The 27,678-nt window shown below is 37.8% G+C and overlaps 1 protein-coding gene across 8 annotated transcripts in view; it reads left to right on the top strand.

Annotated features, from left to right (window-relative positions):
- Positions 1–27,531, top strand: part of LOC136098272 (cadherin-6) — a 107,690-nt gene extending 80,159 nt beyond the window's left edge. For 6 of the 8 annotated variants that reach the window (XM_071804500.1, XM_071804499.1, XM_065831532.2 and 3 more), the window contains 8 exons: positions 398–565; positions 2,457–2,644; positions 4,104–4,357; positions 10,258–10,394; positions 14,901–15,022; positions 15,823–15,940; positions 16,028–16,279; positions 20,054–27,531. In XM_071804500.1, coding sequence (XP_071660601.1) covers positions 398–565; positions 2,457–2,644; positions 4,104–4,357; positions 10,258–10,394; positions 14,901–15,022; positions 15,823–15,940; positions 16,028–16,279; positions 20,054–20,544 — 1,730 coding nt within the window. In that variant the 3' untranslated portion in view covers positions 20,545–27,531. The other 2 variants (XM_071804503.1, XM_071804504.1) reach the window with 2 other exon arrangements.
- The last annotated feature ends 147 nt before the right edge of the window (positions 27,532–27,678 follow it).

Raw genomic sequence — 27,678 nt, 5'->3', positions numbered from 1 at the left:
ATCTGTCAAAACAAAAATATTGACAGAACAGGAGAGAAAAGACAGAGCACATTATAATGAACAAAGAGCCTTTTTCCAGTTCAGTAAGAGATTTTAGCATGGAACCGAAAGGGGGTAAATAGTTATGTAAAATAACACTGCTCACAAATAGGTAGAATGTCTTTCTGGGAATGCCACTAATATTGTGTCTGTCACATAGACTGCAGCCTGAGATATGATATGACAAGTCTATAATTTAATGTGCCATCTTATAACGGTAAATATTTGTACTGGGCAAAGTTTACTTATTACACAGAGACTGTTTTGTTCTTTAAGCTGTGGGTTTTTTTAAATAAGAATTCCCATCAAAGTCAGTACCTTACCTGTGAGTTTTCCCTCTTTAATTTTCATATTTCAGGTATTATTAAAACTGCTTTGCTAAACATGGACCGTGAAAACAGGGAACAGTACCAAGTGGTCATCCAGGCTAAGGACATGGGAGGTCAGATGGGCGGATTATCGGGAACCACTACCGTGAACATCACATTGACTGATGTAAACGACAATCCACCTCGCTTCCCCCAGAGTACGGAATATTTACATTCTAAGTCTTTACAGTAGAATGGACAAAAATTGATATCTTTTTTTCCACTTCAGGTATTATTTCTGCTGTCATGAAATTACTGAGTATTAGACTTCCTGTAAGAAAGAAACAGACAAAACGCAAGCAAGCAATAGGATCATGCTAATGTTAATTGCAATAACTGGGAACCGTACCTTTAATATTTTTACTCCAGTTGCAGTAGATAGTCTGAGAGGTAAATTAATGTACAGAATCATTATTTTTCCTCTGAATTAAATAGCTTTGACTGATATAATCTTTATTTCGTGATCAATATTATTTCTGTTAGACTTTGTCATTGACTGTGTTTTAAGATAACCACTCTAATCAAACATATTTAAGTTTTGAAACATTTATTTAAGTACATAAACTGATCCCAAGAGCAATTCTATCAAAATGTATACTTACACCTGGGAACCATTTACCTCATTGGACAAAAGCACATACATAAATATACAAGATATTTCTACCTGTTTTTCTTCCCAGATCATTTGATAGATATCTGTGTGATATCCAAGGGAATCACTTGAGTCAGATCTTAGAAAGTAATTTCTATTGGACATAAGTGATTCAAAGTGATTCAGCTTTCGTCCACGTCTTTTCTTTTCTTCTTTTCTTTTTCTTTTCTTTTCTTTTCTTTTCTTTTCTTTTCTTTTCTTTTCTTTTCTTTTCTTTTCTTTTCTTTTCTTTTCTTTTCTTTTCTTTTCTTTTCTTTTCTTTTCTTTTCTTTTCTTTTTTCTTCTCTTTTCTTCTCTTTTCTTCTCTTTTCTTCTCTTTTCTTCTCTTTTCTTCTTTCCTTCTCTTTCCTTCTCTTTCCTTCTCTTTCCTTCTCTTTCCTTTTCTTTTCCCTTTCCTTTCCTTTCCTTTCCTTTCCTTTCCTTTCCTTTCCTTTCCTTTCCTTTCCTTTCCTTTCCTTTCCTTTCCTTTCCTTTCCTTTCCTTTCCTTTCCTTTCCTTTCCTTTCCTTTCCTTTCCTTTCCTTTCCTTTCCTTTCCTTTCCTTTCCTTTCCTCTCCTCTCCTCTCCTCTCCTCTCCTCTCCTCTCCTCTCCTCTCCTCTCCTCTCCTCTCCTCTCCTCTCCTCTCCTCTCCTCTCCTCTCCTCTCCTCTCCTCTCCTCTCCTTTCTCTTATTTTTTTCTTTCTCTAGCACTGCTCTGTGTGTGATGTGTGTGTATCACAGTGTCAGTGTGTGTCAAAGTCAAGAGCAGCTGTTAGAGAAAATAATTGCAGATAGTATCAGACAAATCAGCAAGCTTTGGCAGATAAGTCACCAGGAAAGTTATTGGAAGCAACTTGTCATTTAAGTTCAAAGTCTGTTCTTAGCTGTGGGCAAAGCATTTCCATTTAAATTAGAGCAACTCAAGAGAAAATATAGCACTCTGCCTCCAATGAGTTAATTATACATCTCTGGACATAAATGTCTTCAATTTAAAAGCAGAAGATACAGCTTCATAATGCCAACATTCCCCAAGTAGAATTTTTTCAGAGGAAAATACAACATAACACATTATTAATAGGCATTTGCCTGGATTTGGGTTTTGTGTTACTAAGCTGCATTGGCCTCTGGCAGTTCCTAATATTTGTCTTCTGGCTTCAAAACATTTACTATATACGATTTTGATATGACCAACAGAGAATCTGGTGATGTCTAGAAAGGGACATATGTTGATATAGATATATGTATCTGGGAAAACTAAATGCCTATCCTTCCTACTAGAAAAGGCTGTTTCCCCAGGAAGGCCTGAAAACACAGCGAGTAACCCACCTGTGCATGCCCAGCATCGACAGTGGGCTGAGAGTGGGTGTCCAAAGTACCATGAGACTGACTGACAAAATGTCTTTCTCTGTTTGCTGCAGGCACATACCAATTCAGAACTCCTGAGTCTATGCCACCTGATTCACCAGTTGGCAGGATAAAAGCTAATGATGCTGATGTGGATGAAAATGCAGAGATTGAATACAGCATCACTGAGGGGGATGGATATGACATGTTTGGAATTACCACAGACAAGGACACACAAGAAGGAATTATAACTGTCAAAAAGGTACACAATTTAACACGCTTAACCCCAGCTTCTGAAATACCAGCCAAAACTTTATCTAGCACAATTTTTTTTCCTTTTGTAGTGTAATGTGTTATTTCTTTTGAATACTATCTATACGGAAACTTCACATTCCCTATGTAAAGTTTCTTTTATACAAGCTATTGAGGTCCTTCTCATACTCTCCTGTACTAAACCAATGCACATACTTCGAAGGACCTGAGAGAGTAAATAACCTAGAGAGTGGGATAGGACTGAGAAAAAAATTCTACAATCTGAACACGTCCACAGAATAACTCAAGGAGGCACCACCATCCAACAGTGGTTTTCTCCCTGTGATGTTTACAGGATTTGCTCACCTACTAGAAGGTCTTAAGATCACAGAAATAATCAGTATCACATTACCTACTTTACACTACCAGAAGGTGTTGAATTGTATAGCTATAATGTATTAAAATATATAAACAAATTTATTTTGACTCACTTTTTGTAAAAATGTAATGAATAAATCCAACAGCGTACTTTTGCTTTAGAAAAAAATAATCACAGTGTTTTGCTGGATCACAATAGACATCAGCTACTAGGTTATACATTGGCTGTCAGAACAGGTTTGAGAAATATTGTTTACAGTGGGTTATCAGGCAAGCTTGATAAGGTTACAGATATCATCCCCCCATCAGTTCAAGTTCAGTCATCACTAGATAGACATTGTGTAGATTTTCTGAACATGCACTTGCTTGTTGATATCAGTACGACACCTGTCATTACTTGTTTTTTAGAAGATGCCTTCCAGGGGCTGATTATGATATTGGTCTAACTCTGTTTGTATTTCTGTCTGTTGCTGACAGAAGCTGTGAATCTTCTACAACATAATGGGGAAAAAAAGGGGGTGACTACTCTCTCCCCACATTTCTTCAAGTACTGCGACAAAAAGTTGCTAAATGCTGTTTCTTTATACTTTAAACAGAGTGTGATATAGTGTAGCTTATCATAAAATCATGTTTTCTTTGATGGGTAGTCCTGGATGTCTAGACACTAGATGTCACAGTGATTTGTTCCAGTGTTGGAATGCCAATATTTAAACAAGAAGTTGCTAGAAAATATTCCCACCTTTAGAGTGTGGTGTTTAAAGGGAGGGAATAGAGAAGAATCCATCAAAATGCCAAAAATGACAGAATGAAAGACATGAAGAGGTAAGACCATCTAAGAAGGAAAGATGAATTGATGTTTAGGAGTTCCAGGCATACAGGTCTCTGAAAAAGTCTTTTTTTTCTATACCGTATCATCAGTAACATAGAGCCCTGTCTTTCTTCTTTCTGCTGGCATTATAATTCCTGTTCAGTCTCCTGTTATCTAGCACAGGTCTCTCCATGAAATCCCCCCATTTAGCTCATCTGGCTGTAAAACCAGAGCAATCCCCACAGACCTTTCAAACTTGATTTTGATTTTGTTGTTTCCTCAGGCATTGGATTTTGAAAATAAAAACCTGTATATTCTGAAAGTGGAAGCTACCAATACTCATGTGGACCCTCGATTCCTGTACCTGGGTCCATTCAAGGACTCGGCTACAGTCAGAATTCAGGTGGAGGATGTAGATGAACCCCCTGTGTTCAGCAGACCAGCATACATAATGGAAGTGAAAGAAGATGTTCCAATGAACACTGTAATAGGAACAGTAACTGCTCAGGATCCAGATGCTGCCAAGAACCCTGTCAAGTAAGCACACACTATTTTGGTTTGTGTGTAAATTTTTTACAACTATAATTTTGATTTTTTTTCCTGTCAGTACACACGCAAAAAAATCACTTTTAACAATGAAATTGTTCAGGTATGCTTAAATATGGAGTATTGTAGATGGTAAACAATCACTCCCACTTAAGCATATCTAGGTATGTATGATTGTGTTTGGATGGCCCTTGCATCTTGAATTATATCCTGCCTTCTTCAGTAACTAATGTTCGTGGTTATTTCTACCATAGAAGAATTTACTGCAAAAACGGCACTAAGATGTTAGTGTTTTTACATCTTCTGCATTTTCCAGTGCAATGTGGTGCATTGTCTTGGCTATATGACAGGGGGGTGATTCAGCAGCCCTCTCCTCTCCCATCTGTCCAGACCTACTTAACAGGGGTCACATTTACCTTCCCTAAACTGCAAGTAGAAATGCCTTATAAGCAGCTCCTGTGCACACACAGACTCTGATCTCACTTGTATTAGTGTAAGGTTAGTAAGATAAGAATCGGTCTCACGGACTTCATAAATTACACTTGCCATGAATCAATAGTCTTAGAGGAAGTGGAGGAAATCTTGAGGTTGGAGTAGCTAAACCTAAGCCTTTGTTTTTTTGAAAGTGAACAGGTACAACGTTTCAGTAAATTTAAAAACATATTGGAGTATTTAAGTCATATTGGATAGAGTATAAAATAACCTTTAAATAGTTGCGTGCTTCAATTAAAGTTCATTGCTACTGACAAGGCAGTAAGAGGAGGAAATGAAAAGTACAGCAATATTAAATCCAGGTCAGTTTTCAGTATGTCTCTGGATCAGGCACCTTGGACATGCAATAGTACTCTTAAGATCAAATAGAACAATGCAGCTTTAATAGAAAGCCACTCCATCAATACTTTGCACTTATGCAAACAACTATCTTTCAACAAGACATCTTACCATGTTTATGAGGCATGAGTAAGTTTTAAGCTCTCAGTCATCTTGCAATAGGAGAAAATACTATCATCTTATTTTCCTAGATGAAGAAACTAAATCTAAAGCATTTCTGGCAGAAACCCTGTCTGTCTCAGTTTACATGAAATTAATTCTTGATTGAGACTAAGCCTGCTAATTTTAATTAAGGTTTACTTTCATTTCTGTCACGACATGCAACAGTTATATCGAGTTCTGGACTAGCAGAGCACAGTAACTTAAAGAGCAACATAATGTTTTGTTGACTTTGGTGAAGTCCAGGGACAGAATGAACGATCTCTATAGCATATCTTCATGGGCATGCTAGCATGAAAATGAAAAATTGGTTAGGGTGACACCTGGGCCCCTTGGAGTCATCATATGAATCTGCTTTTTTATATCTAATGGCACCGTAGATTGAGGGGAGTGCTTCCCTCTGCTTCCCTGTGGTGATAACTACAACTATTCGCATTTCACAGCAGCAGCAGCAGCCCTTAATTATAAGTGATTTACAGTGGATAGGGATTATGCTGTTCAATGTTGAATACTGCCTACTGGCTCTTCTCTGTTAATTGAATCTGTGTGCTAAAACTTACCTGTCTTTCAAAAGGCAGATCTTTAATACAGTACAGGTACTTTGCCTATTAAAGTATTAAATAATTATTGAGCAAAATTTAGTCAAGGTGTTCAAAATTGATGCAGTGCAGCAGAAGACTTGTCTCCGTTATACCTTCATAACATGCAGCAACCAAGGTGAAAGGAGAAGAAAAAGAAAAATGAGGAAAAGGTTAAAATAAAAGAAATAAATGCAGCAAGAGAAACATGAAAATCAGTAAGAGGGGAAGGAAAATGTCAGAGAGCCGTAGTCTGGGAGATGTTAGTTTGCAATAAATGTAATTTTATGGTGCTAATATCTTGGGTATCCCCTAGAATTTAGGGGCACAGGTTGAGTCTGCATCTTTTTGACCGAGTGATTTTTTTTTTTTCTTTTTTCATCATGCAATAGAGATGCTAAATCCAATTTTCACTCTGAGCTTCAGGGAAGATGCAATTAGAGTATATATATATGACTTGTCACTTGCTTGTCAATTTTTCTTGATGGTTAAAATAAAATCTTTAGACACTTGATATTACAATGAAAATCTTTCATTTTCTCCTCTCCTCGAGTGAAGATTTCTTTTTAAACAAACTGACGCTCAGCTCTGTTAGATGAAAGTCCCTTTGATCTTCCATTAAAGGAAACCTTCACAATATCATTATGAAAATGCATTATGAAAAATTCACACACATCCCTTCCTGACCCACAAATCTTCCTGACTTGTGGCTACATTATCTAGCAAGCTGCCAAACATCAGAAGACAATGAAGCAATAGCAAAATATGAAGTGGATATCTGCCCTGATTGTAAGAGTGCATAAGCATTCATGACCTACCTATTGGTAGAGCTGGATTTCATCAGTCCAGTCCTTACAAATAAGCCTTATTGTGGCATGACATTAAGAAAATGCAAAAATACACCCATAACTGTATTTGAATATGCATCCATGTGTAGCGACATTAAAACACTCCTTAGTAACACTCAACTGTCCAGCTATATTATAAAAAGTTTTCCATTCTGTTTGTGTTTAATTTAAACAGAAATGTTATGAACCTCTGCATATTGAAAAAAATAATTCTGCAACTGGCACTGCTGTATTGTACATCAGATCTTTTTAAATTGTTAGCTGAGTTTTTTTGCCATAGTAACTCCTCAGAGGCATAATGAAGTTCATCAGTCACTGGAACTGTCTCCCTGCTGTGATGTGATTTACTAAAGTGTCCTAGATGAAAATGTTCTGCAAACAAATGTAAAGCTTAATTTCGTTCATGTATTTTACTGACAACATGTTTGCATGTGTTAGATTCTCTCTTTCACCCTCCTTCCTGTGATGTATGAGGAGAGACTGAAATCTGCACAGATACCTTTTAACTTCCTAGCTTGTCAATTCCTCGAGGTTTGAAAAGGATGAAGTCCTGAAATCTGACAAATACACACCAGTGATTTAATTAAATAAATGTAAAAATTAGTTTGATGTTGCCTGCTTAATTCTTACTAGGTTATGATCTGTAAGTCAGAATCACCACAAATTCAACATAATTAACAGCCCTTGATCAAAAGAGACTGAATTATACAAACTGAGAAACAGAAGTGACAGTCTAGCTTATTAAAATCATCCTTCTAGACCAGGGTTAATGGAATAATTAGAATATACTTTAACTGCGTTGATCTTGTATGTGTTTTGTTTTGGATGTGAAGAAATAAAATTAGCATTTCATTAAGGAGCTCTTCTTGGGTATTTTTTTGTTTTGTTTTGGGGTTTTGTTTGTTTTTTGCGTTTCTTTTTTGGTTGGTTGTTTTTTTGTGAGTTTAACTTTCCACTGTACAGATGACTGAATATGCATACAGTTTTACAAGGACTTATATTTTAAAATCCTTAATATCCTGAGGAAGAAGTCCTCAATATTACAGATCTGGTAACCTTATAAAAAGTACAGAACATTTTTTTAAAATTTCCTCCAGATACTGTACCACACATTGAATTTGGGAAATCTTAAAAAGATAGTGATTACAATATGCCAAGGCATTAAAATATGCTAAAGCAGTAAGATATTTTAAGTCCATTCATAATATGAGGCGTGAGTGAAAGCATAATTGAAGAAAAAAACAAAACAATGAAGGAACAACTTGTGCCTAAAGCTAGTTGCTTACTTAAATATTTTGCTGAATAAGAGCCTTAACATACTATTACAGTTGGCTGGAAAATGTAATCTATGGAAAATCCTGATATTTCACTTCAAATAAGAATGCAAAGTCTAGATTTACTGCAAAATGGAAATACTAAAGTATTTCAACTGAAAGATATGGAAATGAGCTACAGAAGATCTGAAAAATAATTGAATTCACAAAATACCAACGTAATATCATATGAAAGCCAGAATGAATGAAAGTTAAAATGAAATGTTTACCATATCAAATACTTTGTCAAAATATAAGAGAGTCAGACCAGTTTGTATAAACTTGTTTCCATCAAACATTTTAGCTAAGTCAACAAATTCACATGCACTATTTGCATTTGGACAAAACAAGACAGCTTGCTGGAGCTGTCCCATCAGTCAGCGCTGCATGTTACAAACCTTCACTCATACTCTCTTCAAGCTAACATTTTCAAGCTAACGTTACAGTGCTGCATAGAAGTACTAAGTTATTGACATCATTGCTGACTATGCAGATGACTTTGCAGTACCATTAGGAAAGTGACAGAAATTAATAAAAACTAAATCAATTCCTGAAAAACTGGCAAGCTGTGCCCATGCAAGTCCTGCCAAAAAAAGTTAGTTTTTTCTGTGAGTACCTTGAATCTCATTTGGTTGTTTTCATAAGAGGTTAATATGGAAAAAGACAAACAATTTAATGCAAATAATTTATACCTGAATACTTGATGGTTTGGTTTTGTTTTGTTTAGGAAGGTAGATTACACCAAAATTCTAATTTTAGAATAAGACCAGTCAAATTTGCTGTGGCTATTATATCTTTTTTTTTTTTTTTTAATTTTTTTAACTTACAGAAAAGAAAAACAAAATGCAGTTATAAGATAATTAGCAAGTTAGTTCATTTTAAACCTTTGACAGAATCGTGTTTAAACTGGATTCTTCTATTCTCTCCTTCCATGCAAGGTCTTTTTCAGTAGTTAAGAGACACTGCACAAGTACTGGGAAATCCGTACAGAATACGGGAAGTGCCATGCTGCTGCTCCTAGGGCAGAGCCAGGAATGGAAATTTTTCTTCAGCCTCTGCATTCCCCTCAATTCTGCAGTGGCAGTAAACTCTGTCAGTAATTCTCCTGGCCCAGTTTTCATCTGACTGCATACCACCTCAGCTGTATCTTCATCCTTGTCTGGATACAAAGGACCATGTCCCCTGTCAAGTAGCTGCCATGTTTCCAAGCTGCCTTGTCTCCATCAACGTGGCCTGCAAGACCAAGGGAGGACACGGAGCTTTCTGAGGCTCTGTCCTGGCTTGTACTTCAGCGCACATTTGACCTTGCAACAAGAGCAGAACAATGCAATGGCATTCTTGCTTTAGCAACATCAGAGACATATTTCTGTCAAAACTTCCATAATTTATGTAAGAATTTTCTCTTTGTGAGAGATGAAACCAAGTTGCAGTATTTAAATTAAGACGGTAGCACCCTCTTCCATGAGCTGGAGTTCTCTGCTTTTAAAGTTGGATTCAGTTCAGCAGAAAAAGTGAAAGATCAGACTGAAATTCAGTCCATGTTCAGACTCCAAGTTCCTCCAGAGCTTGTTAGCATTCATTTTCACATTTAAACACCATCAAGCAGGGCTGAGCATGTTAGTTTTAATTAATTACAGCAAATCTTTATGTGATATGTACTATGGAATAATGAATCTCTGTTCCGTGCTGACTTGTTTTTGGGGGCTGTTTTTCACTGGGAAGTGAAAGGCTGAAATGCACTCCAGCTGTCAAATCTTATATCAGGAATGATTTGGAACTGTTGAGATACCAAACCGTAAAAAGAGAGTTTTATAATGGGAAAGTCAACTCAGCCTTAAAATAAACTTAATATCTTTCAGGACACAGACTTCACATTTCTCACTAAAAACAAAGCTTCAATAATTCTCAGAGGTATGTAAATTCTGCAGTAATTCACTTATTCGTTGACAATGCTCCACCTTCTAAATCAAACCTCCAATGTGTCATTATCCAGTAGCTCAGAACTAGCTCTTTGTGTGAATATATAAAGACTCTGAAGCCTGCACTGAAAACAAAAGGCAACTGCATTTACTAGCTCTTTGATGTCTAGTCTCAGAAAATAGTTTAAGACCATAGAAAATAAAAGGAAAGCATTCTCCTAACCCCTGTCTCTGTATTTCCAGGTACTCTGTAGATCGACACACTGATATGGACAGAGTATTCAACATCAATTCAGGAAATGGTTCCATATTTACCTCAAAACCCCTTGACCGGGAAACACTGCTGTGGCACAACATTACAGTAATAGCAGCAGAGATCAGTAAGTCAAACCTAAATAGCACTGTTGTCCCTGATATAATGGATTTAGCCTTCTAGCTGAGCATGGGAAACAACGGCTGGACAGATGTCAGGTTATATGGATAGTCCACTCAATACTACTGAAGAAGCAGAAACTGCAAGAGGTGGTCTGCAGTTTTGTATTTACTAGGGACACAGTTCATGAAGAGGTAACTTAGCTGAATAGGGAGGAAAGGTAAAAATTTTCTGCTTTCTAATCAGCAGTAGCCATTTTTAATTTTGAATGTGATTGTTGAATTTTGAAATTGGTCTGCAGCAAGCAAGCTGTTTTAAAGCCAAACTGCATTCCATGGCTGAATTCAGTCTGATCCAGACTGAATATAGCACAGGCTCAATGTTTTCAGCTAAGACTGAGGTGGCTGGGCTGAGGTAGGTGTCCAGATCTTAATCCGTTTTAAAGATTTTCCTTTTTAATTTCTTTCACATCCTTTGAAATTACAAGCTCTAGTTACAAATCAGTCTGTCACTTAGTTTAGGATTGCTCAGAAGCAATCTTGTGATAATACTGGTCATGTTGATTGTATGAGTGAAAATACCAGGGAACTAGATAAGGGCATGTATGCTTGGTGGTCTAAATAATCAATTCTCATTATTTTAATACATTAACTATAAGCATGTGACATGCTTAAATATTAGGGAATGCAATTCTTATCACTTTTGCAGAGTCACAGTGCATATGATTGTGAATTGTGGTGGAATGCTATATAGATCTAATATAAACACCAGCTCTATGACCATCACAAAGTCTTTGTGCAATTCAGAGGACAAATGGCTTTTTCCTTTCAACATAAACTCAGATAATAGAAGTTCTACTTTGTTATGTTGTGTATATGGTTCAACCAGCTGCTGAATGGTGAGAAGAGTGTAACTAAGGAGTACTTGACTCCAGCTTGCTTTATTCTGTAGGTTTTTTTTAAACTGAAAACTGCTGTGAAACAAGAGTATTGAAGCAAGCAGATGGGGTTATGTGAAAGAGTAGTGGGCTATAGCCTACAGGAATTATGCTTCTTAATAATTTTCTCCCTGTCTTGAAAGTTTACGTCTTTTAATGCTAGGTATGTGGTTTCAGCATACCAAATACTGACTTCTGGCTGACTGTTAGTCAGGTGTTTGTGTTTCTATGAAGTCTTTGAAGAAACAATCTAGGATCAAGACTTGTACACTACTGACTGAGTTCCTCATAGAGGACCAGGGGAAAAATAGACACCTAAAAAGGAAAGAATAGCAAGAACATTTGGGAAGAACACTTACATTGATCCCAGAGGAGCTGAAATAATAGACAGTAGCATCTATATGAAATACTCATTTATTTCCTTGCCTCCTCTCTGAAGGACAGACCTTCTACTTGGCCCAACACTCTCAACTAAATCTTTTGTTTAGAGACAGACACACTGGTGTGTGTCTCAATTACTATTCCTCTTTAGTTTGAATCCTTCTAGGCTGCAGCAAGGTTCTTCCCAGGTTTTGCTTCACTGAGCCTAGACCAAACTGGGCATGACTGGGGTAGATGCCTTCCAAAGGCAATTTTCTTGGTTGAAATGTAGCTACTGTCTAAACAAGCATTGGTCTGATCCAGGCTTCATCACTAGTTTTAGTCTCAAGAAACTAGACTGGAAAACACCACTGCTCAATACTCCTAGCAAAACCCAGTAATTTCTAGCAAGGCTAGCTAAAATCCCATTCCACTGAATTCTAGCTAATCACTGATTGCTCAGTGACATAGCATCCCATCAAACTCCAGGCATATGTCACTGAAGTAATCTAAAATAAATATCCAGTAAAGTTACAGGCAGGGGTCACACTCAGGTGGACGGGTGCTCTCTTTGACAGAAAAAAAAAAAAAAAAAAGAAGTCAGAAAAAGAAACACCTTTCAGTGATGACTGTTCTTCATTTCATTTTACAGTAGAAAAAATATGAAAATATAGAAGCTGTTTTGCCCTTAATTGTCTAGAATTGTCAGTAAGTCTAGATAGCTCAATTTTTTAATGTTCTGCTTTTTCACCAGTATGAGCTGCAGTTGCTCAGCAGCCCAGAGAATCGTGCTGTGAATGTTGTGAACAAATAGTTGGTGAAACACTGCGTCAATGTATCTGCCATTGTCAGAAGGCAAACTGGTGTTAAACTCAGTAAACAGGGCTACTGATTCACAGCTGCCGAATTATAGCCGATCTAGGTGGGGAGAATTCCCAGAGTATTTTTAAATATTCTTTACTTAACACTTAAGGGTAAATCAAATGCTGGTAGGACTTTGAGGATGTATTCAGAAAAAGAAAAATCTTAAACAGTTTGGTTGCTGGCTCAACAGAAGACATACTACTATGGAGGTGAATAGATTTAAGCAGTTCATTGAGTGTGTGTGGCTCTTTTTTGAGATGGAGCCCAGCAGTAATTAAAGGATAATGTAAACAAATTAACCTACATCAATTGTTTCACAAACATATTTTGAAAGATTACCAAAAAAAAAAGACTTAAAGTTGTATACATATATTTCAACTTATATTTTGAGTAAATCAGAAAAAGGAGCTTGTCCGTAGACCACAGAGTTTTTATGAAGATTCTATTTATTAAAGTATCATTTTAAACTGCAAGTATCTTAAGCTCCTAGAAGTAAAATGAAAATATGTAGCTCATGGTTCAAAAAGCAGGAAAGAAAACAATTGTAATTCTTGAGGAGAAACACATTTGCCAATATATTTGAATATATTTTTTTAGAAAAGTATGCCCTTATAAAATAGTCTCGCCAATAGTCCTGCAACTTCAAATGAGTACCTTTGATTTCTGCCTGTTATAAAACCTCAACATTTATATTGATGGATTTTAGCACAGAATTCAGCCTACTCTATATTATGCATAAACTGTTATTTTATATATTGAATGAATTTAGCCCAATGGCTCATATTAGAAAGTAGTTTATGCTTAATGGAATCATATTAACTTCAATGGGACTGTGGAGCTTTAAAGCACAATATTTTGTTCAAATGACTGAGATCTGTAATATAAATATACAGTGCCAATTTTGGAGAAGGCATTTTCAAATTTATAAAACTATGATAAACACAGTAATAGGACTTTTATTAAAGCCTAACTCAAAAAGCTATTCTAATGAATGCTTGTAGAAGCATATAGTCTTAGATCTGCTATATTTTATTGCATTATTTTTTTCACTTGAATCATAGGTTAAAGTGCATCAATAAACTATATTAACATCAGTGGGAAATTAACATAACAAAACTCAATGTGAGCCCTTATGAAAGGGAGGGGGAAGGTGTTTATTGTGAAAGAAACTCATTTTGATCACATTCACTCATAGATTTCACTCTTTCACATTCCCACACCCACACAGTCCCAGGAACTGATGTGGTTATGTCTGGATGACCTGGCCTAGATGGTTTTTTTGTATGATATAGAGCACAAAGGACACAAATCAGGTCCTGGCAAAGTCTCTTGGTTTTCTTTTGATCAGTGATGACAAATTGGTTTGGGAGCAGGTATTGTACCTTTAAGGATTTGACGGTTGTTATGATGTGACTTTTTGCCTCAGAATCTTGCCTATTTCACCATTCATGGCTCCTAGGTGAGGTTGCTGCCTGTTGCCTTTCCTCCTTATTTTGTGTATCTTCATGACTAAAACCTGTCTCCCTGAAACAGAAAAAGGAATAGTCTGTACAATATGTGGTCCATTTCCAAATGTTTCAATTTTCATCTAGAAAGATGACAATATTTTCATCACTATGTTCAGGGATATCCTTGTCAAATTCAATCTCTTGGCACTATACAGTCCTTATAGGGGAAAAAAACATGTTTACTTATGGGGATCTGCAGATTCTATGCAATGCCTATGTTCTTCAGCTGATACATTTTAGTGTTAAGTCTAGAAATCAGCCAAATAAATTCTCAACAGATTAGAGAATATCGGTGATCACAGCCACGGTTACTATTTACATAACATAATGGTAATCATGGTAGTTTAAGGAACTGTGTCATAAGATTTGCAGGGGTCAGATTATTATATATCACAGGAGGAGAGGGAAAAAACATTCAGTCACATCTTCATGACTCTTCAGTCTTCCTGTTTCAGAGTTAAGAAAGAGAATATGTTTTAGAAACTTTGTTTCACCAAACTGTATCAGTTAGGTTAATAAATAGATTTCATTTAATTCCAGTATTACATATATATATAATACATAGATTCATAATCATACTTGTAGTGTTCAAAAGAATTTGTAAATCCTGGGCTCCCATCTAATCTTAACTGCATAGCTTACACAGAATCAGAGTAATGATAAAAAAGCACAATTTTTTGGAATTCACCATGTAACACATTCCCTAGAAATCAACAGAATGTAAGTGGAGTGTTGTGAGAAGAATTAAGGCAATGAGTTCCTAAGTCTTTCCTTTTCTTCTCCTGCACTGAGTCAGTAGCTGGTCTAAAGAAAATCTCTATTATTTCTGGTTTTATCATTTCAGACAACCCAAAACAAAGCAGTCGTGTCCCAGTGTTCATTAAGGTTTTGGATGTAAATGACAATGCTCCAGAGTTTGCCATGTTTTATGAGACCTTCGTATGTGAAAATGCAAAAGCGGAACAGGTGTGTTTTCTGTTTGTACTAAGAAAATATTCCAAATTAATTGAGGTTTCTACTATTCTTGCATCACCTCATCAAGGAACGTACTTTGTATTGTATCAAACTGTCAGTTTTCCAAAATTAAACTAGACAGTGGCTGCACATTATCTGTTTGCACTTAGTGTTCTTGCAGTTAATGTGACAGTATGTTTTACACTGTTGTTTTCTGTACTGTACCTTTTTATCCCTGATTCAGTTTTGCTCTGTGATTATTTATTGAGGTTCCTCCACTGTCTCCTTCAAAAATTTTCAGGTCCATAACTGTTCCAGGTCCTGTCTGTGATATAAATATTTCCTGACAGATAACTCACTTTACCAGTCCTGTAATGAAATGGTTCAAAGTAGCAGGTAATTTGGAAGATTCATCCAAACAAATCCTGTGACAGGAAATTTGGGTAGATAAATAAACAGTCATCTTGGATTGTCTCACTTTTCATCTCTATTGCTTGTAACACGCAAAAGTTTCCTACCCATCTGGACTGGCATCAAACCAAATCTGCTCTTGAATTCAACATGATTTTCCCACCAGCTTTCAAATTCATTATGTTACTGGTTGATGGTATGCAACGCAATAGCATGAGGATCCTAAACAGCATCACCAGTGCATACATCACTTTTGCTAAGCTCGCCATAGCAGCAGCAGCTGCTTTAAAGCAGAAGAAAAAAAAAAATACAATAAGATCACTTTACAATCCTAGTAAATAGTAAATAAATAAGCATAAGGTCCACTGACTTTGAAGATAATTTTTTTCTTATTGTTTCAGCTGATACAAACATTAAGTGCTGTTGATAAAGATGACTCTCACAGTGGACATCAGTTTTCATTCTCCTTAGCTCCTGAAGCAGCCAGCAGCTCAAACTTTACACTACAGGACAACAGAGGTGAATTTATAGGAAGATTTTTCTTTATTATCTCATCCTTGCTTTCAGTCTTCAGATGAAGTTTTAATGTGTATTTTATGTTTCTAGACAACACAGCAGGGATTTTCACACGAAAAAACAGATATAACCGGCATGAAATGAGTACCTACTTCTTACCAGTGGTAATATCAGACAATGACTACCCTATCCAGAGCAGCACTGAAACGGTGACTATTCGAGTATGTGCTTGTGACCACCGAGGAAAGATGCTGTCCTGTAATGCAGAAGCCTTGATTCATCCTACTGGTCTTAGCACTGGGGCTCTTATTGCTATTCTTCTCTGTATCATTATATTACTTGGTAAGTAGCTCAGAGGCATTTTTTTCCCTTCATGGTTATTTTGCAGCAAATAGGTCTTTGTCTTATCCTGCAGTTTTATTATTTTATTTCCTTCTGTGAGGGCTGCTACAGATGAGGTGCATAGAACACATCCTAAATAATCTTAGTTATCTAAAAGTTAGCAATGGCCAAGCAAGAAGAGGCAGCTGGGCTCCACTCTCTGGTCAAGGGAAAGAGACAGGCACATGTAGAGAGACATTCATTCCAACTCCATATTCGTATCTGAGGTGGACCAGGGTTAATCACCCTCTGCAGTTGTCCATCTCTTTCTGTTGACCATAGATAGCCAGATAACTCTTTTTTTAAACAACTAATTTCCCATGTCTAAACTGAGGAGAAACAAGTCTTAGTGCTTCTGTGCTGCTGGAAAAAAAATGCTGAAATGGGGTGGCTACTAAAGCATTCTCCCAAAAGCTGCAGGGTCCCCCTTTCAGGCACCTGTGAATATGAAGAGACTGAATCCTGAATGTGGAGAATATACAGATTCCTGGCTACAGTACTTACAAGTGGTCAACTTTTTTTTTATAAAAATAAAGACAGTTTGCAACATCTCTCAAATTCCTCTCACTCAGGTACCAGCCCTCTTCTACAGCACCAGTGATGGGTCCCTCAGCCATTAGACATCAGAAATGTTATTAGTTCACCTTTAGTGTCTGGCCACAAAAGAAGGAATCAGATTGATTTTATAGCAGTAGTGTCAAGGAGGGGAAAAAAGGTTTCTCCAGTGATTCAATTTCTTTCTGTCATACTCATATATTCCTTGGACATGCGCATCACCACTGCAAAATCATCCTGATCTTCACTGTTAACAAAATTTCTCTCTCCAGTGATCAAAGATCATGTTGTGATTCTCAGACTTTAACAATACAGTCATGGCTTGTTCAAACAAGCACTGTCCCATTTGCAGAAAAGATTCCCACAATAACAACCTTGCCCTTAATTTACCATTAAATTCATTTTTCAAAACATGGTGTCATCACCTTTAAGGCCTGAGCTCACTTTATATTAAGTTCCTTCCCAGAAAAAGAAATCTAATGCTGCAGATAGTCTTGCACTTGTTAGTACAACTGTGCTCATTAATATCAATCTGACATTAAATGATTTCCTGTTTTATGTCAATTGAAAAGAATTGATTCTGTGTGCTAAGCAGCACTTTATGTCAATTACTGCTCATGCCACCATGCACCACAAGCAGATTTTGAATTAACTCAGCTATGTAATTTTCTATTTTCAGGCTGGTTGCAGGGTTTGCATGTGCAACCAGTACTGAGTGAAAAACAATACTCTGGGCAGACCTGAAACACAACTTAAAGTTCAGCAGCAACAAAAAGTGACAGTAAATTCCTAGGTTTATTTGCAGTTTGAGTAAGACTAGCAGCTTATCAGGAGGCCTCAGATACTGTTAAACACTGACATGCAAATAGAAGTGATGTACTTTAACATATATTTTCTAATGAGTTTTTTTGCCTGCAAGTTCAGTACAAAATAAGAAAACCCAGGTATCAGAGATATGACATAATTATAAAAGTCTCATCCTTGCATATTCTGTGTAACTCCTTTTTTATTAATGAGATAATTCAGCAACCCTTCATTCCTACACATTCTCAGATCATTCTACCAGTTGCTATTCCAGAAGCCCATTCAAAATCAACACTGTGTTTTTCAGGTTCTCCGAAATTTTCTTCAGCTAGCTCTGTTCTCTCACATAGATCTCCCCCCAATACCCCCACATAGTGCCACAGCTTTATGCTTTTAAGGAAGATAATTCTCTCCTATTGTATTTTTGCATAGCAGTACAAAGAAGCATCACTCAGATCAGGACCCTTACGTGACACTATACATAAATCTTCACCATTAACATGAGAGCCTGAAGCTTTCACCATCTGAATCATAGAATCATAGAATAGTTCGGGTTGGGAGAAACCTGCAAAGATCATCTAGTCCAACCCCCTGCAATAAACAGGGATAACTTCAACTAGATCACGTTGCTCAGAGCCCCATCCAGCCCGGCCTTGAATGTCTCCAGGGATGGGCCATCTACCACCCCTCTGAACCAGCCCTCCTATTCCCTCAGTTTTACCACCTCACTTATATCCTTTCAACTCTTATTAATAGATGTCAATATGACACAGCAGGAATTAGAGAATTTTCCTACTTTATCCTATTTTCTTGGGATCCCTCTACAGTCAGTGAAGAGTATGAGACCCTTCCATAACATGCTTGAGTACACCTACAGATAGCATCTTGCTCTAAGTAAACCTGCAGGGAATCCATCATAAAAAAGAAAAGAGGGGAATGTGGGGGGCTAAAATCTTGTTTTGAGGATGTCCTTAGTCCTTGATTTTTGCCCTTAACAGGGTTACAAATGAGGAAGGGAGTGCCAAAAACAGTTACCGCGCTTTAACTCACCATTTTGGAAATACAGCTGACATGAAAGATAATTTTGAACCACCTCATATATTTAGGCATTTTCTTATTTGGTTTATCTTGTTATGAAAAAACTATAAAGACAGCAAGATAATTTTTTCTCAGAGTTGGCACATCAGAGCGGAAATACTGAGCACTCTCGACCTCAGACTATGAAAGCAGCAGAGATAGTAGTAATATATTGCAGCTCCTTGCTGCTGTTAATTTGTAAATATTAAGTTATTTAACCATCTTAAGGTAGTATCCTGCTGAGAAATCTGAAATTAGCTTCTAAAGGAAATAACATGTTGAATATAAAGGCAACCATGAGGCTGATGTGGCCCTCAATGAAAATGAGTTTGACAACCTTCCCACTCTTTCTGCCGGGGATTTCAAACTCATTTTCATTGAGGGTCACATCAGCCTCATGGTTGCCTTCAAATAATCAAATGCAATTTTAGGACTGTATAAGTGTAATTACTCCTACATTTATCTATGCCCACTTCCCCAGCAATATCAGAGATCCTTATTGAGTAAAAATATTCAAATTTGAATCATGTCCTTGGAAAGAGTTCCTGCCCTCCAAATAAATGAAATGTAGATATATATATGTGCACATACACACACACTTCAGAATGGCAGGCATTAAATTATCTGTTTGAGAAATCTCATGCCTTTGGCAGATTAAATAATATCATTACCATATCTCATCAGTCTAAGAGTTGAGGCATGTAGTTTTTTAAGGTGATGTAGATTGTAAAAACACACCAGAAAAGATAATAAAACTTGAACTTTTTGCTGGCTACAAATCCACTCCATATTCCAAGCTTTTTTCCAGAGGAGGACTGACTTCCTTATCTTGAAATGCAGCTTTGATAACCTATTGTCATAGGCCAGTATATACCAGCCTTGTCCACAGCACAAAGCACATCTCATAACAGGGGTTCAAGGTAAATAACACCTGATGTTACTTATATTGGAGAAAGTGTTTCTTCCTTCCCAACTCTCATGAAACTAGTTCTGTTCTCAAGGCAACAAAATTGCTATATGACTGAGTAAAAATGTGTCTGTTGACAAAAAGATACTCCACTTGGCTTCTTATAAGCTTGATGGCTCCTTTTCTTCCAGTGCATATCCATGCCACTTCATCTCCCAGAGTACCCACAGGCAAAGCAAGCACAGTCTGAAAACCTGACATGCACATCTGCAGTTTTGCAACACCTCTTTGAAAACTTTGAATTTGAGCAGAGTCACAGCATTTCTTCTGGATTTTAATGGAATTCAGGATAAACCTTTCCCTTTCTCTTCCCCTGTTATTTTTGTTTCCAGTTACAGTGGTGCTGTTTGCAGCACTGAGACGGCAACGGAAAAAAGAGCCTTTGATTATTTCTAAAGAAGACATCAGAGACAACATTGTCAGTTATAATGATGAAGGTGGTGGAGAAGAAGACACCCAGGCATTTGATATCGGCACCCTAAGGAATCCTGAAGCCATAGACGATAATAAATTACGCAGAGACATTGTGCCAGAAACACTTTTTATGCCACGGCGGACTGCAACAGCACGAGATAACACGGATGTCAGAGATTTCATTAACCAAAGGTTAAAGGAAAATGATACAGATCCAACAGCACCCCCATATGACTCATTAGCCACCTACGCATATGAAGGTAATGGTTCTGTGGCCGAGTCACTCAGCTCCTTGGAGTCAATGACTACAGATGGAGATCAGGACTACGATTACCTCAGTGACTGGGGGCCTCGGTTTAAAAAGCTGGCAGATATGTATGGCGCAATGGACAGTGACAAAGACTCTTAGTATATTGCCTTTTTTTTTAGTTCCTTCCTCATATTCAGAAACAGCATTGAGATATGTGAAGTGGCTATTTCTTTCTATTTCTCCACAGTTGTGTGAAAGGGTGCTCTGTTCTACCCATTTGAGTTGTCTAATGACTGCAGTCTGTGTGGATCAGCCGTCAGAAAGCTTTTTCTAGCATCATTTTAGGAGCTTCCAAGAGGCAAAGTTCTTGTTTTTAGTGCATCCAGTTTACCAAGCCAATCTTACAAGCACGGCAGTAGTGGAAGGGAAAAAAGGATCAGATGGGGGGCAATATTTTCACTTGTTCTGCTTATACTGTAAATTGGAGTATATTACTGTTTAAGCTCACTTGCTCTTTTTACTTGTATTCGGACTATTCAGCTCAGACGACTGCTCTGTCAATTGTGTGTTGCACATCCCAATGTAATGAGGTACTTTAGCTTACCCTATGTATTATAGTCAAAAGTAGTGGTGATGGAATGAAGGTTTATTATACAAGTAGAGTAAGCCAAGAAAAAACATCAAACATGCATTTTACTCATGAGGAGAGTAAAAAGGTCTAATGGTCATTTAAATCTAAGTGTTTTTCTAGAACTCACCGTTGCCCCCAATGCACTGAATCATACTAACACACACATATATATAGTTCATTGACTGCTATGTATATATACTTCTGACCTAGCATTGCTGGAGAGATGTGTGTGTGTGCATGTGTGTGCAGTCAGTAGCCCCAATATCTAATTCTTAGATGATTTCCCAGTTCTAACCCAGACTTGCCTTGTGGTATGGGGAAAGTCACCTAATTCATCTCCAGATTAGATTATGACTTGGTGGAAGGAGCAGATCATGACTGTGTTTTTCTTGGTACCTTTTCCAGTTCAGTGATGGCCAGCCACTATACTGGGGAGATGGGAGTCAGGCTTTTCATATCCATCTACTTCTGCCTGTTCTCATGTGCAGGAGGGAGTAGTAGCCCCAAGGTGACGGCCACCTGTTGCCCATTAGGGCAAAAGAAGCAACTGCAAAGGAGGAAAGTGCTTTTTTTTGTCCTGGCCTTCCCTGCCTGGATGCCTGGGTTGACTTCCCGATTGACTATCTGTCCAGTTCTGCTATCTGTAAAGTGGGGAAGTACTGCCTACCTCATCAGGATGTTGCAAGAATTGCATGTCATTTGGAAATGCTTTACAGATAGAAAATGCTGGCATTCTGCCAGATGAAGTAATTTCTCATACTTTTGGGTGGTTGTTTTTTTCATGTTTTTTGTTGGTTTGTTTGGTTTGGGGGTTTTTCTTTGGTTGTTTTGTTTTCCTTCCAGATTCAAGCCCTGAACACACAAGTAAACAAGAATCATAGAATCATTTTGGTTAGAAGAGACCATCAGGATCACCGAGTCAAACCATAACCTAAACTAACTCTAGCACTAAACCATATCCCTAAGAACCTTGTCTAAATGCCTTTTAAACACCTCCAGGGATGGGGACTCCAAACTTCCCTGGGCAGCCTGTTCCAATAACTGACAACCATATTTTCAGTTGTCATTCCAGTCGCCTGAAAAGAAGGGTTTATAACTATAACCGTTTTTGTTTTTAATAAACTACTCAGTCAGCATTGTTAAGGACTTCACCAAAAGGCAAAATTTTAAACACCTGTCTGTCTGTGTGTGTTCATCTGCTTTGCCAAGCTAAGTAACTTTTGTTCAGGGCTAGAGCGGAAGAAGACACCCTAGTCTCAGGCCAAAACAATTTTCTTTTATAGTTTGGGCACCACTTCAGTATTTCTGTTGGTTTGTCAAATGCATGCAGTTGCTACTCTACAAACCCAGCCATCTAGGAGAGGCAATCTGGATAAAAATAATGGGCTGCCATGGGAAATACCCAATTCCAGGAGCTAAGAGCAACCCCTACTCCCAAAGTAGGTACACAGCCCACAGTATTATACCCAGAAAAGAAGGTGGTTTTTTTTTTTAATATACCTCATACATAACTCATTTCGTGTATTTCATTTTGAAACAGTATTTAATACCAGAATTACAGGCCTGGATCTATTTTCCCCCTCCCCTAAATCTTAAATGATTCAGTCTGAAAACTAAACACCAGCTCCAATTTAAAAATAAAAAGAGAAGGGAAAAAAATTAATAAACAGAAAATTTAAAAGGATTAAAAATTAATCCCTGGAATTCATTACTCCTAGAGAGTTAAATAAAGAGAGAAGTAAGATTCTCAAGTAGTAGACTTTTACAAGCATGACAACATCATTTCAGCTTTTGCAAACCAGCTCACAACAAAGAGGATGAACCAGCCACGCTGCAGTGCTGTGTGGAACTGGGAAGGACTGCTTCACAGGGGAATGCCACACATTTACAGGTTTAGGGCAAGGCAGCTAATGGCTCACAGATGCCCAGCATGATAGATTAGGTGGGGTTTCAGAGTAGAGGAACTCAGAGTTTCAAAGGGAGCTGAGCCCCCAGTTTCATTGATGGAGTCCTCTCACAGTGTTTAAAACCAGCAGGGCAAGGTGCCCAACCCCATCGCTTGGTGAGCCTGGGTCTGCCATTCCCATTGCATTAGCAGTTGCACAACTAGGCACTATTTATGTCCTCCTCAAGGCTTTTCTGTAATTTAAGATTTTAAGAGTCTTTGAAAATCTAGCTCTCCATGTCCTCCTTGAGCATCCAGAAGGCAACCTGTTTGAAACCTGGCTCTGATACGCAGGAGGGGCCACCTGGATTTCAGGTACATGGAGGAGCAACAGATGCTCAGCATCACCTGCCACAGGTCCCCCACTTCAGTCTGCTCTCCTCATAGAATCAGCAGAGACAGCTCACCCCTCAGGGGGCTCTTCCAAATTGCTCCCCGCCACACACCTGTGTCTCACCCTTCCCTGCATGGGGTGCAAATCGCCTCAAGCTCAGAGACAAGTTGGACACCCAAAGCGAGTCAGTGAACTCTCCTTCCCCTCCTGAAGCCCTGAGGAAACAGATGTTTGTGCAGAGAGGACAGCAGAAGTGGCTGTGAAACCACGCATATATTCAGCCCTGAGAATCACCCCCAACTCACAGGGAAGAGGGAGCCACTGTCGCTTGGCTGAAAACAGACATTGCACCCTGAAAGTGCGTGCCGGGCTACATCGCAGGTCAGCTTGCGTTGGTCACTCCTCAGGTTGGCATAACAAGGTAGGGGAATCGCTGATCTTGTAACTACTTTCCTACGCTTTCCCAGTGATTTTGTCTGATTTGGTGATTGCTAGTAGCAGTCCAAGCTTGAGTTTCTTTTTTTTTTTTTCCCCTTTGAATTGAAAGCTGGTTTTATGTTGTCCATTGAGTGACACAGTGAATAGTAGAGTGGCTACTCATGTCTGTTGTATAAATATGTTATATGTAAAATTATGTTATGTCACCACAGATAAGGTGCCTGAATAGCAAATGGATTCTTATAAGAAAATTCAAGGCAAACTTGCATCCAAATTATTATTTATGCATCTAGGTTTTAAGGTCTGTTTTTTCCTGCAAATTAGACAGATTTATCATCTCTCACACAGCAAGAGGAGTTCAATTCTGTCTTTTCTTCTTGCTTGGCAGTACCACAAAGTGCAATTTATAAAATCAGTACTGCATATTAAATATTGAAAGTGCCATATTGCAGTGAATACAAAATTTTACAGTAGTATTTCTTTGCACTTTGTTGCATGCTGGCATGCTAGATGATAGAAATAAGTATTTAACAATGCTTTCACACAATGTTAAAATTGTCATTTATAGATAAAAAATGCTAGACTATAAGCTATGAAGTGAGTTTCAAGGCTGTTTTAAGCCTGCTCTTCTTACAACCACACCTATTTGAGAAGAAAAAAATATTATTAGGATGTTTAGCTAAGTCAGGTAGAGAAATGAGCAATGCAGTTGGCTTTGAATTTGGAAAAGCATCTGATCTAGCAACAGGGGATGTGTTAAAAGATACCAAGGAATTCAGTGGAGTTAACAAGAAACAGGGGCATGTTTACATGGGAGAGTTTTCCAGCCTTGCTGCTGTACAACAATAACATCTCTACACTTGAAATTAAATAAGGTTTCTAGTATAGCCATTTAATCCCAACTCCAGAAACAGCTACTTTATTCCAGAAAAATGATTGGTTTTTTACTCCAAAAGAATTACTATTTCGGGTTAAAATGATTTCTTTCCTGAGGCAGCACCAGTACGGGGAGACACAAGAGCACGTCTCCAATGCAGTTGTGTCAGGATGTGTCTTTGTGCAGACAAGGGCTTGGAAGAGAGCTGACGCAGAAACTTGCAGCAAGTTCTGGACAAGGGAATTCGGGGATTTCCACAGGACTCTACTAACAGCACCACAGGACTGGGATGTGTCCCTAAACCTGACATACACAGAGATATATCTAACCATGAGAAAAACAAGTTGTTTGTGTTTTTCAGTTACTGCTGGGAAACATTCTGAGTAGAAGAACACTCCATCTGTACCAACACCAATATTTTCTAAATTTATCCTAAGAAAAAGATACATTTTTCTGTTTTATATTATGTTAGTTGTCTTAATTCATTCTATTGACAAGCACTTCCAGCTGTTGAATGTGAATGGGAGAGGCAACCTTCAAATGATCCTGTTTTGGAAGTAGCAAGCTACAATGCAAGGCACAACATTCCCATTTCTCTGTCACAAAATAAACAAAAAAATCCCACAAAAAACAACTAAGTGAATAAACGTAGTACCATAAAAAGCAGAACAGTCACAAAGAAGTAGAACAGGGAGAAATGGCTTTGGCAATATGTGTCTGCACATGTACAGAGTGAATAAAAAGAAGGGAAATAATAAACATTAAATGCTGGCCACATTTCAAAACCATACATATCCATGTTCTGCAGGGCCAACAGCGCACAGTTATTTCTAACACTTCCAGGTTTCCTATAGCAGCCAGAAGGAGATTTGTATGGATAGGAAACAAGACATCATCTTTTTCGGTCCAAGCAAATTAAATCCAGGCCATTTCTCTGCAGATCTCTAGGAGAGAAGGTTGCTTAGCATGATTATTGTTAAAACATGTTAAATTTCTGTGGCAGACCTATCCTGATGGCCTTCTGCAGGGTGAATTATGGACAGTGTTTCTAAGAAGGTAACTCTCTGAACACCACCATGTTAGCTCTTCCTGTCACCATCTGTTTTAAATATTTCCATGTTTCTGTTGGTTATAAGTAGAATTGAAGTGTTTCAGAAGACCACTGTCCCAGCTGGATATTGCCATCCCCTACCCATTTGTGTTTCAATTAACACTGCCATCTGAGCTCTCTTGTCATATGGGAGCTGACAAATTAAGAGTCATTACGCTACTTCTAATGAGTATGAACTATGTCATCAGTTGTGAAAAACAGGGGTTTTTTTCAACCCCTCCGGATGTGTGAAACAGCAGCCTCCTCTAATAAATGTCAAAAGCCACAATGTATTTGAATTTCACTTTAGTCTTCAGAATGACTTGTTTTTTTCAAGCTTGTTTCTGTACTTAAAGAAGAGGAACAAAAGCATATTTAATGTCCACAGCCTCATGCATTGCTTCAGAAGGAAGGGAAAAATACATCAGCCCACACAATGTTTTAATGTCAGTCTCTCCCCACAGTGGTTTTATTCAGGTACAGTTGGACCAATCTTGATCCTCCCCATTGTTTTGAAACATTACACGTTACAGCCCAGGCCTAGATTTGCCATACCCTAAACATTTTACCAAACAGTTGATAAAAATCAATTGTAGGTATTCAAAAGCCATGGCTGGCATTAGAGAGAGTAAAAGAGTCAGAGAACTGGGAGTTTCAGGAAAAAAGAACAAAAAGTGAATTTTACAGGGGGCACAAGGGGAGGTAATTAGTCATGTGCAAGGCAGGCCCATGACACTTAGAAGCCACAAAGTTGTCATATTACACATAGAGTTACTGGATTTCAAAGGAGTTTTTACAGAATCTGCTCTTTCTTTTCCTGCATGTGTCTTTTGCTGCTAACTTCAAATTTCTCCTTCCACAAAGTTGGTTTGACAATGCATAAGTCCAGCATACAGAGAAATCCTTTCCACTCCCACGGGCTTTTGACCTCCCCTATGAGACTGCACTATTTATGTAAATATATCTGGAGACACTTTCTATAAGCTTTTAGTTTTCTATGATCTATTACTTCAGTGTTTATTAAAGAAACAAATGTATAGAATTATTAAGCATTCAGGTGAACACAACAAAGAAAGAACACTGCAAACACAATTTTTTTCTGGATTTTGACACACAAAAGAACTCGTCAGAATCACTGTACTGTTTTAAATCTGTGATTACTTTCAATGCTTTGAAAAATTAAACTTAAAAGAATGGCCTTATAATAAATGCTATGTGCATCTTAACTGTGTTACTGAGCAAAATCAATCTGGCAAACTCCTATTGCAATTTGTGATTTTTAAACCCTTAAAATAAATGCTTCTCAGTATTGATTTTTTTTTAATTAAAAATACTTCCAAACATAAATTGAAACTGATGCTGCCACCTGGGAAGATTTACTTGCTGGCATGCTCCAGCCACACACACAGTCTCTTGCGATGTCACCCCCTGGTTGTGCCGAGGGACCCTCAGCATCGGATGGATCTGGTCATTGCTCAGCACAGATGGACGTTCGCAGGTGATAACATTTTGGTCACCCAAGAGATTTACATCTAGAAGCTTCCCTGTGTTGCAGAGGGACCCATGCTGGAATGATTATCTCTTCTGCAGTGTGGATGGGCAGTTTGTGATGGTCAGATGGCAAGTGTGCACTCTCTCCCTTATATTTCCTGTTCACTGTACTGGCTTCTTTTTGGGGGGTGGGGGACAGGGGGAAATGAAACTAAAGGATTTAATGAGAAACCAATTTGAACAACAATTTCTCACGGACAGAGTGAATTTGCCTTTTTGCAAATTGATTTTTGTAACAAGTTATTTATATGATACTACTTAATAAATTGGTTTTTTCTAACTTGTTTATTTTTTTTCCTAATTATCTCTAACTATGGTTTGTATTTACTACACTATCATAAAGATAAGCCTTTGAAAAGATTCTGCAATCACTTTAAGACACAAGGGTAAATTGACTCAGTCTTTTAAATGCCATTTCTAAGTGTCT

The sequence above is a fragment of the Patagioenas fasciata genome, chromosome 2 (genome assembly GCF_037038585.1).
Source record: "Patagioenas fasciata isolate bPatFas1 chromosome 2, bPatFas1.hap1, whole genome shotgun sequence".
In the NCBI taxonomy this organism is placed as follows: Eukaryota; Metazoa; Chordata; class Aves; order Columbiformes; family Columbidae; genus Patagioenas; species Patagioenas fasciata.
The sequence above is the reverse complement of the archived record's forward strand: the minus strand, read 5'-3'. Positions and strand labels throughout refer to the sequence as shown.